We start from the raw sequence: 14485 nt of genomic DNA on the forward strand, positions 1-14485 counted from the left end.
GCTTTAACAACATGCTACATTACCACTGAAAACATACGGTTTAAAAAATAAAATCATGTATTTATATAAATGAAAAGCTAGCAGCTAGCAGCATCAGTTCCAGAGATACTTTAGCACCAAGACCAATAGGAAGGGTCAGGAGGAAAAATGGCAGGGTGTGTGTGGAGAGAGGGAATATGGAAAAGTTCAGTTGTAACTGACGTCATTGCTGTATTTCCAAAACAATGCCAACTGGCATAAGGTTAGTCCCTCTGGAAACATGCCATCCTAGTAGTTCCGGCAAAAAAAACCATTTTATTCCTGTGATTGTCCATTATTGTTGTGGTGCTGCCCTCTGCAATATTAGCAGGGCAAGGCACAGTCAGCAGTGGAGGTTTTGTGCTCATTTTGGCTTATTTAACCTGAAGCGTTGGGGTAGTAAAATAAAAATAAAAATCTCCACAGATGTGTTTATTTGAGCTGCAAATATGTTGCCATACCATGCACCCCTTTGAAAGAAGCAGTTCACAGGAATAAACACAGCATTCCGTTTTTTTCTTTTGCCAGATGACTGAACTTCAAACCTTACTCAACGGAGGATATGTGAACCCCTAAGAGGCCTTGTCATGTGACGACAATCAACGACGGATCTTGCATTGATATCCCCTGCCACAGAAACGTGGCAGGCATTTCTTTCACTTGTTATAAAAACCCAAACAAAGACACAACCCATTTATGATGATAAAGACCGAGTATAAATAACATAAAATTAGCATACATATTTTAAGCCCTGGAGTCTCTGCCCTGTTACGGGGCTTTGACTCGTTGGCTCTCTAGCTTCCACAGCAGCCCGGGTTTTCAGTAAAGAGTTTTATTTAATTTTTCTCATTGTCTACTATATAAAAATATAAATGCAAAAACACCCCCACCCACCCCAATAGTTCCCCATCTTCTGCATTATGCTATTTTCATCTGAACATGCTATCAATATTGTAAGATACATGAATCGTTAGTAGAATTTTCACAGGAGTAGCAGAAAAAAGGTTTTGCCTCACACTGAAAATGCCCACCGGTGGTTAAGACCAAGGAAGGGGCATCATGGGCCAATTGACAGAAACAACAGAAAATGAACCAGATCATCAGAAGAAGCTGCAAGAATCCACTCTAGCCTACATGAAAATTGGGAAGCTGGAAAAGAAATACCAAAATGTAGGCACTGGGCTCAAAATCCCAAGCATCATTAGTAGAGGGCTGAAATGGCTCAATTGCTAACCAACAAAGAAACAGAGAGAGAAGAAGAGACAGAAAGAGAGAGAGAAGACATACACACAAAAGCATAATGAGAAGTAGGATGACATTGGCCTGCCACGTCTAGCTTATAACATCAGTTTGAAAATATAGACTATGGCCCCAGCACATGATTCTGAAGAATGAAATGTTGCCACCTACATTGCAGCTGCCACGGTTGAAGATGTCAGTAAATGTTAAGTCTTGTCTCATTCATAAAAATCCCTCTTAGCTTCCATCAGATAAGTTTTAAATTTTCAGTGTTGGGCTTTACATACATACATATATAATATATATATATTTCATATACTATATCAAAGCTTAGAGTATTGATTTTTTTTCTTTAAAAAAGGGATTCAACAGCTTTCTAAACGAGAGGCATTCCTTGCTAAATATCAGGGTAAAACTCCGACCCGTGGTCCATGCTCTGCAGCACTGGCTTCTGATCCAGGGAGGACATCCTGCTCAGCATTTCTGCAGACAGTGCGTAACTATTGCTAGATTTCTCCTCAAACCAACTATCTAGTGCCCTCTTGGCTTCGAAGTTGGCAATAGGTGGTCCATTAACAGCAATTGTCAAAAGGTCACTGAGCTGCTCCAGGGTGAGCCGAGAGCGATTGTTCTTGCGCACTCTCTGCAGGGCATTGCGCCCCTTTTCGCAGCAGGCTGTGGAGGTGGGAAGAACTTTGAGGATCTGGATGATTTTGTTTAAAAGAGGAAACCTCTGCCTGTATTTACAAATGTGGCCGATTAAATCTTTGAAACCATTTTTGGTATAATAATCCACCTTGAGTTCCCGCCATTCCATGAGCAAGCTCCCCCTGGGGTCCATGCCTTCTCTGCTCACTTCTGTGGAAAAGGTTGGCACGGCTTCCAGGTGCTCAAAAATCTGCACCATGTCTTCCCTGCCATAGCTCATAAGCTCCTCTGCGCTCCTCGGCCAAGCTGCGAGGTCAAACACTTGGCAGGCTTTCACAAATGCCCGGCTGCGAGGTTCAAACCTTTGAGCTAGAATCACCTGGGTCTTCTGGCATATCTTTTCTCGAATGGACTGGAATTTGGCTTCCGCCACCCGTAGGTTTTTCACAGCCACGCCATTGAAGCTTTCTCGAAAGCTCTCCTCAAACTCCTGGAGATACTCGCCGGGAGAATCGGAGAGCCTGCTGATTTCTTGGATGGCTTCCTCGATTTTGTCATCCACCTGCGACACAAGGAGGTATTCGCCTTGGAAGACAAAGGCAAGGCGCGAAAGCACGGCAATGACGTCCAGCAGGAAGTAGATCAGCTTAATTGACTGGTAGTCCATGAGGAACTGCAGGAGAGCCAAGGCAATGGCAGACGCATCTGCTCTTTGTGTTTGGCCGCTGACATCTTTGAGATGGGCCACCACTTCCAAGTAATCCTTGATCAGAGCATTGAGGACATTCTGCTCCCCGATGATCCACTTCACTGCTCTGATGTCGCCCAAAAACTCGGTTTCTTCACAGAGAGTAGCAGCAGTGACCCTCAGCTCGCACATCAGCCTGGGAGAGTAACGGTAAAAGCTGAGTAACTGCTTCAGATTGTTCTCTAGCTCCTCCAGGCAAGGAAGCTCTTTCCCACTAATCGCATCCAATATCTCCAAGTGCGGCTTGTGTACCATAAGGGGCAGACAGAGCAGCCAAGGCAGAGTCTTTCTGATTGTCATGTACATGTTAGCTCTAAGGCTGGCAGTGATGTTAGCACCATCGACTCCCAAACCAACACTCGGCTTTTCATCCTGCAGCCGGATTCCCAGGGCGGAGAAAGCCCTATCTAACGCTTGGATGTAACTATCGGTTGCAGAAAAGCCCAACTCCTGGAGAGAGAGGAATTCAGTGGCCGGAGGCCCATCGCTGCTGATATACTGCACGTAAACCGCAACTGTGTCGGCAAGCAAATCGTCGCTCTGCCCGTCCAAAATGATGCTGAGGAAGGGAGATTGCCTGACCCGTTCGACAAGATCTTCTCTAAGAGCTCGCGCAATGTGATGGATCAAGATTTGACAGTCTCCCTCGTTCATATACTGATCCACCACTTTGAGCTCGCACTTTCTCAGTAGTTCCGCAAGAGGCCTGAAGTCACAATAGGGCCGGCCTTCCATCGCTAAATGGTAGGCTGTGTTGAAGAGCAGAGTCATATTTCGGCACATCTCTTCCGTCTTCTCCGGGTGCATCCTGAGCCTGTAAAGTTGCAGGCACTTCTTGTGGAGGTTGCTCTGGCTGTGAAGTTTGATTGTGTGTATCTTGAACTGCTTGGAGCCGATGATGAAAGCCGAAGTCCGAGAGGATTGCACTGTATACTGGCGGCAGACGTGGCACCACATTTCGTTGAGCGTCGGGGAGTACCTCAGAAACCAAAACTTCTTGAGCCACTCTTGCTTGAAGCGCCGAATCCTCCTGGTGACGGCGGACAATTTGGAAGGCTCGTCTGTGGCTGTTATCATGTCATTGGAGACAGATTCGTCTGCTGAATCCACCTCTTGGTCGTCGTCCTCCATGATGGTGGGAACAGACATGATGTTTTCCGAAGCTGCGAAAGAAAAGAAATGAGGGGGAAATGGAGAAGGTTTAAGGTAGGGTTGTAAGAAACAACACAAAACTGTTAGACAACTATCCCACATGCCCCCCTTGGCTACTCATGCCATTTGCAGCAAAAAATGAACATGTTACTAGAGTAAATTTTGGTTTATAAACATTCCGAGACCCCCTCATTATCTAAAATCATAATTTCCAAGAGTCCATGCAAGCCTGGGTAGCAAACGCCACTCTGATATTCTGACTACTTTCATATTCACAAAAGGGCATCAATGACAGAGCATGTTCCGAAATGAAATCAAAAGAGCTTCATAAAGAAATGCACACTTGCATTCAACCAACAAAATCCTTTAGATAAGAGAAAAAGGGAAAATATTAATGACATACTTCACACACATGCTACAAGCCAGTATATTTCATATTCAACATAAGAGAGTCAATTGCAATTTCTAGGTAAGATTCAAAAACAACAATATGCTGTTCTTTCTCCTGCAAGGGAATGCATCAAGAATACAGCAAACAAATTCGCTGCAATGGAATTTTTTTTATTGAAGGTGCCTGATTACAGTGAAAAGAAACATCATGTTTCATCATTACAGTCACAATCCCAAGACCACTTGCTCAGAGGACTACGTTCCTGCTTCATGAAACATACCAACGAGACCTCAGGTGCTTCTGAGAACACTCAATGCTGGAACATATTTAGTCACGAATGTCAAACAAAATGGCACTCCTTATATAGTGTTTGAGGAACACTTTTCTTGTGTACAACTTACCTGAGGGGTATGAAAATGCTTGGTACTCAGGTACCTGAGGAGGTAGTAGAGGTGCCTCGGCTAACTTGCCAGATCTTAGCATGTTTAGTTCAGCCTGCAACTCGCGAATCTTCTTCTTCAACCGTACACAGTTGGGACACAATGAAGTTGTCGGGATCTCAAGGGCATCATCCTGAGTCGATGCCAGAGACAGATCGGTGGGGCTGTTCACTTTAAATGACAAGGCCTCTTCCCCTTCATCTTCCAGCAGGCCAATGTCTTTAGAGCTGCGGGGGACTTTCCACTCACCCTCATTCCTGCTTCTACTGTGATTTGGAGAGCTGTGATGAATACCAGGCCCACAACCTTCCGAGGCGTCTCGCGCTTGAAATCTGGAGGACTTTCTAGTGGAAGGAGCAGAATTCTTTATCACCTTGTGCTCTTCCATCTTTGTTGGCTCTAGGGAAGCCTCTAGAACATCTTTGAAGATGAGGTCTATTTTCTTCTTCTTCGTTTGGGGTTGAGACACACCTTCTTCAAAGCTGCGCTTGTAGGAACTCTTCCCTTGCTTTGACGTGGTGAGCTCGAGGGGGTAGCTCATATCATCTTGGTTTTCTAGATTTCTTTCTGACCTTTCCCTTAGTAATTTTTTATCTCCTAGAAAGAAAAAATCAGGAGTTGGAATTATCAGTGGGAATTCCGCAACATTCCTCACCCCAAAGCAAAAGCAAACTGGGAGCACACAATGTTTGCATTACCAATAAGGAAACTTATTGGAATGAGGGTCTCAGGAAACCTAAGACTGGAGATTTGTTTAAAAGGGAAAACAGTCTCTAGGAGGCAGCCATACAGAAGTAGGCCTCAGATGGTTTTAAGAGAAGACAAACTATAGGAAGGTGGTCTAAAATAACAGGCAGCCAACCTGTGCTGGAATGAGACAATAATGTTCAATGTGTTGGTTTGTTGAAAAGATAACTTTTACTTGGTAAAACGTATCCGGCAAATAATACATGAAGGGTGTGATGCAGAAATTTCCATGTGAAACCTGTAGGCTTGAAGGACCATTTTTCTATTCCAGTGTGACAGGAAGCGTGAGAACACAAGGAAATCACTCTCTCATTCCCCATATCACTTACTAGCAAAATGAGGTAGGACTTTTTGAGTGACCTCCAAGGTTGGGTCCTATAGCTGGTCCCGACAAGATTGCTAAATGTATGGCCCCTAGCCAAAGTTCACCAAAATAAAGCGGAGAGATTGTGCATATTAGTAGTTACTTAAAACAAAGGGAGTAGCCATATATCCTTACCTGGAAATTCAGAAGATGATGGGTTTGGTTCAATTTCCATCTTTCTTCTTATCTTGCAAATAACTCCAAGCATCAAGACACATGGTTGCTTCCCAAACAAGGTGCTGTTTTATGCTGCTATGTATATATATTTCATTTTGAAACACATGTGTGCTTTTGTAAGAGCTATATAGGAATTTCAAATGCTGGCAACAAAGTCCTGAACAACTGCAAGTCTAAAGCTGCTATGAAGGTGAGTATAATTCCAGATCGTGTGATGGTGCACGGGCACCTCATTATCAGCATTTATCTGTTGACGCTGCAAGTCTTAGAGTCTGGCTATAGAGATGGAGAAGCCAGGCAAGACTGAGCCCATGCCACAGCCTAATTAGTTTTTAAGGATATGACAACTGGCTGGAGGTCCAGACTAGACATGGCAGATTTTTTTTTCTTCCAAATTACACTGTATTCTTGGACAAGAGTAGATCACAACTGGGCTTCTATTTCCATTCTAAATATGGACAGCAGTGCATGTAATCTGATGATAGTATGTAATTTGGTATTAAGTACAGAATCAATCAACCTGGGGGACCCATCTTCACTGTAAACACAAAACACGTTACTAACACTCATGGGAGGAAAAATTAAATTAAAAATGTGTTTGGGCACTACTTGATGGAATCTCAGAAGGTGGGCCAAGGGTGGGTGGGTGCTGGCAGGCAAAGCTTTGGTGCCAGGCTTAGGGAGGTACTAGGGGTTATGGTTTGGGTCCAGACCTGCTATTCTGTGAATGGAAGAGCTCCTTTTTGTTTACAAAAGTAAGTTGGATCCAGTGCATGCTGCAACTGTGTGCAATGGACCGGAGTGAGTGGGTGGGTGGGCAGAGAGAGGTAATTTTCAATTGTTTCCTCTTCTCCTGCATCCCCCTCCTACGATGTTTTGGAGGGTGTCCCAACTGTCCAGAGCAGATGGGGGTGGGTGGGTAAGGCACACAACACTACAAGGGGAAGAGAGAATCAGCAAAATTCACATCCCTCCTCTTCTGCCTAGAGGGGCATCCAGTTTGTGGAATTTTGCTCTGCACAACTCTGGATTCCAACCCCATGACTAACTACACGAGACAAACAAATTAAAGGAAATGACTAAGTATGTGCAAATGCGCTTAATTTGCATGCCTTATAGAAAGGTTGCTATTTTAGTCATTTGGTGGTTTTAGTCAATTAAGTAATTGACTCTGTATACATTTGCATATGAATAAAGCAGTGCTTCTGAAGAAAAGTATCCCCTCTCTGTTTTTAGGTTAGGCAAGCACCTTCTGCAGCAACCATCATCATGGTCATTTGCAATAGAGAAGAGGGAATGCCTTTTATACAGCAATGTCTACACCCATAGATTATTTAAAGTTCTTGAATCAAAATTACTTAACTATTTTTTTTAAGTGCTGCCCAATTAATCAGGGACAGCTTTTTAACCAATGAAGAGTATGTACTAGATAAAAGGCAACCAATAAAATGCACCACAGCTGCAAGAACTTTTCCATGGTGAAGGATTGCCAACTATCCCAATATGTGCATATGGAATTAAACCCCATATTGGGATTAATCTCCAGTCAGTGGAAGATTTTAGTCACAAGTTGCCTATTTTTGTTAGGAACGCAGCAAGTTCAGATCTAAATTTAAGAACTCTTGGGTATCCACCAGTTGGACCTTATCAAAATTTGAAGCTACTTTCTTAAATCAAAATGCCGAGGAACTTTTAAGAAAAATGCTCATTAGACGGAGATGCATGAATTCTGCACGTTGTTCTACTGTTGGATTTTTTAAAAGCCAAATGCTGAATTTGGCTTCCAGCTACTCTTTCTATGTGTAGAATTACATAATATATTGCGCTGTCATTAACCAAATGAATGTCAACCGTTTCCGGAACACGGGTGTTTGAATGAAAGAATACTCAAGAGGTGACTGCATAGGATTTCCTGTTGCGGTTTGTGGTGATGAAACGGACACTGACAAGGTATTTCTGTCCTTTTTTAAAAACACACACACACACAATATTTCTAGCTTGTCTTTGCACATAAAGCCCAACCCGAGTTGTAGACAGAGCTCTGTGCAACAGACACCCTTGTGCCAGACTGTACCTTTTCATCCAGCATCTGTGCCCTTCACTTGTGATTTAGCAGCAGAGTACGTTCTCATGCAGACATGGCCCATAGGATATACAGAACTACCTGATTCTGAGAAATACCATTGGCCTGCCTAGTTCAGTAATGACTTGCTCTCTGAGATTTCAGGCAATTCCCCACCACCACACACACCTGAGATCCTTTTATTGGAATGGTCAGAAAGGACTTTCCTTTACCTTTGCTGTTTACTTCTACCCCCCAGAACTGGGCATGGCTAAGAACTTGGGAAAGTTCTTTTAGTGAAACCAAAGAAGACAGGACGGGAGCTGCGCAAGACCAGGGTGGAATTGTGTGGGCTCTTCTACTCTGCGGAGTCCCGTTCAAGAGACTTTCAGCTGAGTGATGCCCTCACACATGCTTTCAAACGTTGTCTCATACTGCGGGGCCATGACACCTGTTACATTTTGCACCGATGCACGTAAAATATTTTACACCCACAAAGCGTTGCGGAGGCAGCAGGAGGAAAAAGCGACCACCACAACTTAACTTTGTCCCTCCTCCCCATTCTTCTCTCCCAACCGCTTTCATCAGTGCTGGAGACTGTTGAGAAGCACCTTCAGGTTGACTCATGGAAGCTGGCTCTCACTCTACGAAGGAACCCACAGTTCCCATACAGCAAATACCTGTCAGTCTTAGACTGATGGCCTATGAACAGAACACATGTAAGAAAAGGGGGAGATTCCTCTACTATTGGCAGAAATTCCCGCCGCAAAGATCCTGTCCTCAAATCACCTTAACAGCTAATGGGCACTGCCACCAATCTATCTCTACACCTGGGGCTGTGTCCCACTTCACTTGCCACCCCCCTGCTGCCATTGCTGTCTCTCCATCCCCGATTTACTCAAACTTCTGCCATTGTTTTAAATCACCACTCTTCCCCTCTCAGTGTCTCTCTCTCCTCACTTTCAATCCATGGCCATTGCTGTGCAACCTGCCTTGACTTTTGCTCCCCCACCCCACCCTGACTTCCAGGATTGTGATGTGGCTCAACAAATCCTCCAACGAGGGCTCCCATGATGACATCCTTGCATTTTTATTATATAAAAAGATATATCTCTGATGTGTATAAATGCCTGCTGCTCTTTGTCACCAGTGTAATATTGTGAAGTCCCTCTAGGTATTTATTTTGCAACAGGAAGAGGACCCTACAAAATGAACCACAAGCCAGAAAATCCAGTCCAGCAAAGGGCATTTCTTTCGACCTAATGCTTCTGACTCACAGGCAGGCATAAAATCAGCTGGCACACACACACACACACACACACACAGAGAGAGAGAGAGAGAGAGAGAGAGAGAGCCAACAGTGCTATTTGATGGATTTCATTTCAACCAGGCATTCTGCTCCTTTCAGTCATTTTGTGATATGGAGTGTTTTGTTTGCTGGTTTTAACCCCCTGTCACCCAAAAAGAGATGTTTGTAGCTGCTTCAGAAGCCATCTTTATCAGAGAAGACTGCTAGAACAAACTCAGAGACAGAAAAGGGAAGGGAAAGGCACCCACCTCTTGTGAGGTTTCTGTTGATGGTCTCCTGAGACATGCTGTGCAATCGCTTCATATAATCCTCGCTGTACCAGACCCTTAGCCTCTCCCCTGGCCGGATGTCTCGACAGGTCCGGAAATAAATCCTCTCGCTGTGTTGGAACGCCATGAGGTTCTGTTCTCTCTCCTCCCGGGATATGGCCACATACCTGAGAACAAGGACAGGGCAGTTTTTGACTTACAAGGAGGCTTAAACAGAAAGGAAACATACAGAAGCCACAGCGCAGCATGAGTGACCTTCAAAAGGGAGACACAGGCAGAGGAGTATTGGATGGCATGAATAATGATATGCAACAAGCTACAAGGAAATAACATGCACACCGAAGGAATATCAAACAGCTTCTTGAATCTGGTATATAGCTGTTGCCTCTGTCTAGTAACACCAATGTTGTCAGCACATTTAAAACAGGGACGAGGAACCTGAAGCCCACCTGACATGGCTGCACTGCAACTCCCTGCAGCCTTGGCCAACATGGTCAATGGTCAGGGATAATGGGAGTTGAATTCCAACACCTGGGGAGCCACAGGTTCCTCTTCAATATCCGAAAAGCACATGCCTGCTTGTAAAGTGTTTACAATGGCCTTAGATGCTGGGCCCTTGGACCTCACTGCTTCTCTGTTCCTCAAGCTTCACTCCCACTCTGGTAGCCAGCAGCCAATTCTTGTAAAGGGCCTATACAGAACAAGCTGCTGCAAAGAAGCCATTTTGAGGACCCTCCACATAGCAGCTGCTCAGCGAGAAGCATTTCAGCATCTGAAAACTTTGCACCAGCATCACCTCCCCCTGACAGTTTTTCTCAGCGATTGATTGATATCATTGACAAATCGCTTCCCACAAATCATTCCAAAGCACTACAACAATAAGAAACAGCAACAGTAAAAAAGATAGAAAAACAATGTCAGATCTAATTTCATATCTCTTTCTGTTTGGAAACGAAGGATTTCCAAATGGAAAGGGACAAAGGTGGTAGTCGGATTTCTTACTGTCAAGACTTACAAGGGATAAGGCTGCTGTCAGGCAACCACACAATCGCCACTGTCATGAGCGCAAAAAAATAGGCAAACACCAAAAACTGGCTCTCACAAAGTTGGGTGTCATTCTGGCAACCTCATGAGAAAACCATTTGTCTACCATCACCAAGCCACTAAGTTACAGCTCAAGGGTAACACCAAAATCCATGGCAGGGATTTTATTTGTCAGTGAAAATATTACAAAACAGCATGCAGGCAGTACAGTGGTACCTCAGGTTACATACGCTTCAGGTTACATACGCTTCAGGTTACAGACTCCGCTAACCCAGAAATAGTGCTTCAGGTTAAGAACTTTGCTTCAGGATGAGAACAGAAATCATGCTCTGGTGGCGCAGCGGCAGCGGGAGGCCCCATTAGCTAAAGTGGTGCTTAGAACAGTTAAGAACAGTTTCAGGTTAAGAACAGACCTCCGGAACGAATTAAGTACTTAACCCGAGGTACCACTGTACTCTTTATCTGGCAAATAATAATAATAATAATAATAATAAGAAGAAGAAGAAGAAGAAGAAGAAGAAGAAGAAGAAGAATTTATTATTTATACCCCGCCCATCCGGCTGGGCCTCCCCAGCCACTCTGGGCGGCAAATGCAGAAAGTTCTTATTATATAGCACTTGTATAAGTTGTGTTCCAAAGTTATTGGGTGGAATTCAAAGCAGTGCCAAGGAGATCATGCCATCAGTGCAAGCATCTCTGCTTAGCCTGATGGAACAATTTATCCTCTCCTTTCCCTGCATGATGTTCCAGGATTTCTCCAGACCCCCCCAAAGCCAATTTCTTTCTGGAGGCAGGCAAAGGGGTAGTTCTTATTAACGCTGTAAAGTTTATCAGTCTTGCTTTCCCTTGTTTTAATGAATTTATTGCTTGTCTATTCTACAAGGAGCTCAAGAAGGCATACACAGTTCCTTCCTATTTATGCTCACAACTACACTGAGGTTGTTTAGGCTGAAAGATAGTGACAGGCCCAGTTTCACTCAGTGAGCTACATGGGAGAGTAGGGATTTTAACTCAAGTGTCCTCCATCCAAGCCCACCACTTTAACCACTGGCTGCCATGTTACAGATGAAGCAGCTGAGAGACAGTGGCTTGCCTAAAGAAACCTTAAAAGTCCATGAGGAAGATGATCTGAATCAAGAACGAACTGCCTTGCATCTCTTAGCCATCTTGACACATTAGCTTTACCTAGTTAGTCATACTAATCCTTGGTGTGCACATTTCGATAATCTGCATGCATAAAAGTAAGCAAGTTATCAGGTGAGGGGCAGAGACAATATGAAAAACTTACGTTACTAAAACCTAGGCTTGGTACTGAGTGAGAGAGAGAGGTTGCTGGAGCAAGAGTATTTTTCCAGTAATTGTATGGGAGCCATGTTTCAAATTTAATTGAGAGTTACTGATGATTGTGCACAAACTGTGCTTAGTGAATTGCATCTATATTGCGGAGCTGGCAATGTTTGAATAAGAGAGAGGGCAGAGGTCATGCCGCATTACTTCTGCTAGCATAAGAGCTACTCCTGGGAATACTCCCTTTTAACAGCAGAAACAGCTTCTGCTCTTCCCCTGCAAGGTGATTTATCACATGCCACACCAGCCACTTCCATTAATATCCTTCTAATATGTGTCCGATGACCATACTTGGCTGTCATGCTCATACTGCACTGCACTACACTTTTGCAAAATAATTAATCATAGCGTCAGAAAAGAGACAGGTGAACACTAGACTCCAAATCTTCATTTACTGCGTAGCAGATAAGTGACAGGACAAAAGCTGTTTAGAACTTGGCGTATTTAACACTGATCCAGACCCCTCGGATACGAGTGAACTGCCCTTCCCCTCTCTGCCTCAGTTTTAGTTTTCTGCTGACCGACTGACAACTCAATGTATTACACACATGCTATGAGTGTGCAGGCAACTTCTTTCACAATCCAATATACAGAGGGGGCTGCTTCCATCCATATTTCTGAGTGACTGGGGAGAAGACACATGCACAAAGCCAAGGGATCTGGACACCGCAGGGCTGAGATGGGGAAGCTGTGGCCCTCCAACTCTTCTTGGACTACAAATCCCCATCACCTCTGACCATCAGCCAAGGTGGAGGGGGATGATGGGGAGCCCAATGCCACCTGAAGAGCCACAAATTCCCCATCACTGCTGTAGGGTAATTCAAGAAGAACAGAGCAGCTTCTGACTTTGTAACTAAGCTTCCCCCACCCCAGCTTCATTGCCTAGATTTGCTAAGCCAAGAGGAAGACAGAGATGGGAAAGATGGTGCCATTCCAGCTAAGCAGCAACTCTCAAGATTCACTCCTTTCCCCAGTTGCACTAAGTTTTCATGGGTTTGCTGAAATCAGATGCACTCCTCAGACATTTGGACACAGGAGTTGCTCTGACCAGGGGTTTTTTCTTTCCTGGTGGTGATTGCTCTATTTTCTTTTTAAAGGAAGAAAAGCTCAGAATCAGTCCTAAATTAAACAATTCAATTCAGTTAAATGAACATCTACTTCTTTTCCAGATGCACTGGGAAAGCTAAAAAGGTCTGGCCAAGGGTCTCCCTGTCCCAAAGCAACTGTTGTAGTAATCCGTTTGAAAGAACTAGTCACCATTTTATGTATGCATATGTGCTTTTATACAGGCTGTGACAAGCTGTGACAAGCAATCCCAAAACCTAATTAGAGATTCAGAAGATGTCTCTGAAAAAGCTGTAAGACATTTTCATGTATGGATGCTCAACTCTTGGATATACCTAAATGGACAGCTGAGATCTCCAAACTATCTTTGCAAGATCCTCATGAAATCCTTATTGCTGTTTCAGGTAAGCTGTATGGTGCTAGAAGTTGTAGTAATCTCATCAGTTTTGTAAACCACTTGGAGGTTTTCTACAACTCAAGCAGTATATAAATTTTTATGAAATAAATAAAATAATAAACGAGGCAGATCAAATCTGGAACATTACTATTTGTGAGGTCGCTTTTTGTATAACAATGCAAATGGGCAGATTTGTAGCTTTTTCTGTAGATCTTTAGGCACATGAACAAACTTTCACACTGGGAACATTTCCAAACCATTCACGTTCTTTTGCTCCTTCTTGATGAGCAAATGCTTTTTGTCCTCAAATTGTCCGTAAAATATAGCAAAACAAAAAACATAAAACCCACCCCAATCTGACAAATGTGTCCTGATAGAAAAGTGCTATTTGTGCACCATACAGAGATATGTAAGCTGTAAACTATCCTTGAAATGTCCTTGAAATGGAACACAGGCTCCAGAACACAACTTGAAAGCACCCATGTAGAGAAGGAAAGACGTTACCCAACAAAGAGTTTGAGTTTTAAGTATTATATATTTATTGTTAACAAAAATACTCATAAATTTCCATCATATATAAGAAATATTAGGGCAAGCACAGCATTTCAGTCAAACAAGGGGCACTTTAAAACATGCCAGGTATACACAATCACATACAACATCCCCTTGTGGGGATGATCACAAAGAAAGCATTTCAGAGAGCAAAGAACTCATCCCTTGTTGCTAATTCCCCATGGAAAATAAATAAATCATGGGGCATACCTTCATTTGCCCAGATATGTTTCTCTATATATTAACATCCCAGATTCCTCAAGCTTAGCTTTGCAGCTTCTTATCCTGTTCTAAAAGAAAGCACGCAGCGTGTACATTTCTCCCAAGTGCCAGAAATCCAGAGGCCACAATCACCTGAGCTTCTCAGAAAAGGTCAGCGGTGGCTGAGAATGCCAACTTGTTTTTTGTCTCTGGGATCAGTTCTCCAAGAACTGATAGCTGAATAAACAACACATCACAAAAGTTTGAAACAGGAAAGCAAAGCAACCTTATTCATCCTAATGGCTTGGAGACAAG

The 14485-nt window shown here is 43.6% G+C and overlaps 1 protein-coding gene across 2 annotated transcripts in view; it reads right to left on the reverse strand.

Annotated features, from left to right (window-relative positions):
• Positions 1-402: 402 nt before the first annotated feature.
• The window catches only part of PRDM11 (PR/SET domain 11), a 48593-nt gene continuing 34510 nt past the window's right edge, over positions 403-14485 (reverse strand). The window contains exons 6-8 of one of the 2 annotated variants that reach the window (XM_081834300.1): positions 9544-9731; positions 4598-5233; positions 403-3816 (exon numbers count right to left, since the gene is read on the reverse strand). In XM_081834300.1, coding sequence (XP_081690426.1) covers positions 1655-3816; positions 4598-5233; positions 9544-9731 — 2986 coding nt within the window. In that variant the 3' untranslated portion in view covers positions 403-1654. The remainder of the gene's footprint in view (positions 3817-4597; positions 5234-9543; positions 9732-14485) is intronic. The other variant, XM_081834301.1, reaches the window with a different exon arrangement.

Source organism: Podarcis erhardii, assembly GCF_964252035.2.
Source record: "Podarcis erhardii genome assembly, chromosome: 1".
Taxonomy (NCBI): domain Eukaryota; kingdom Metazoa; phylum Chordata; class Lepidosauria; order Squamata; family Lacertidae; genus Podarcis; species Podarcis erhardii.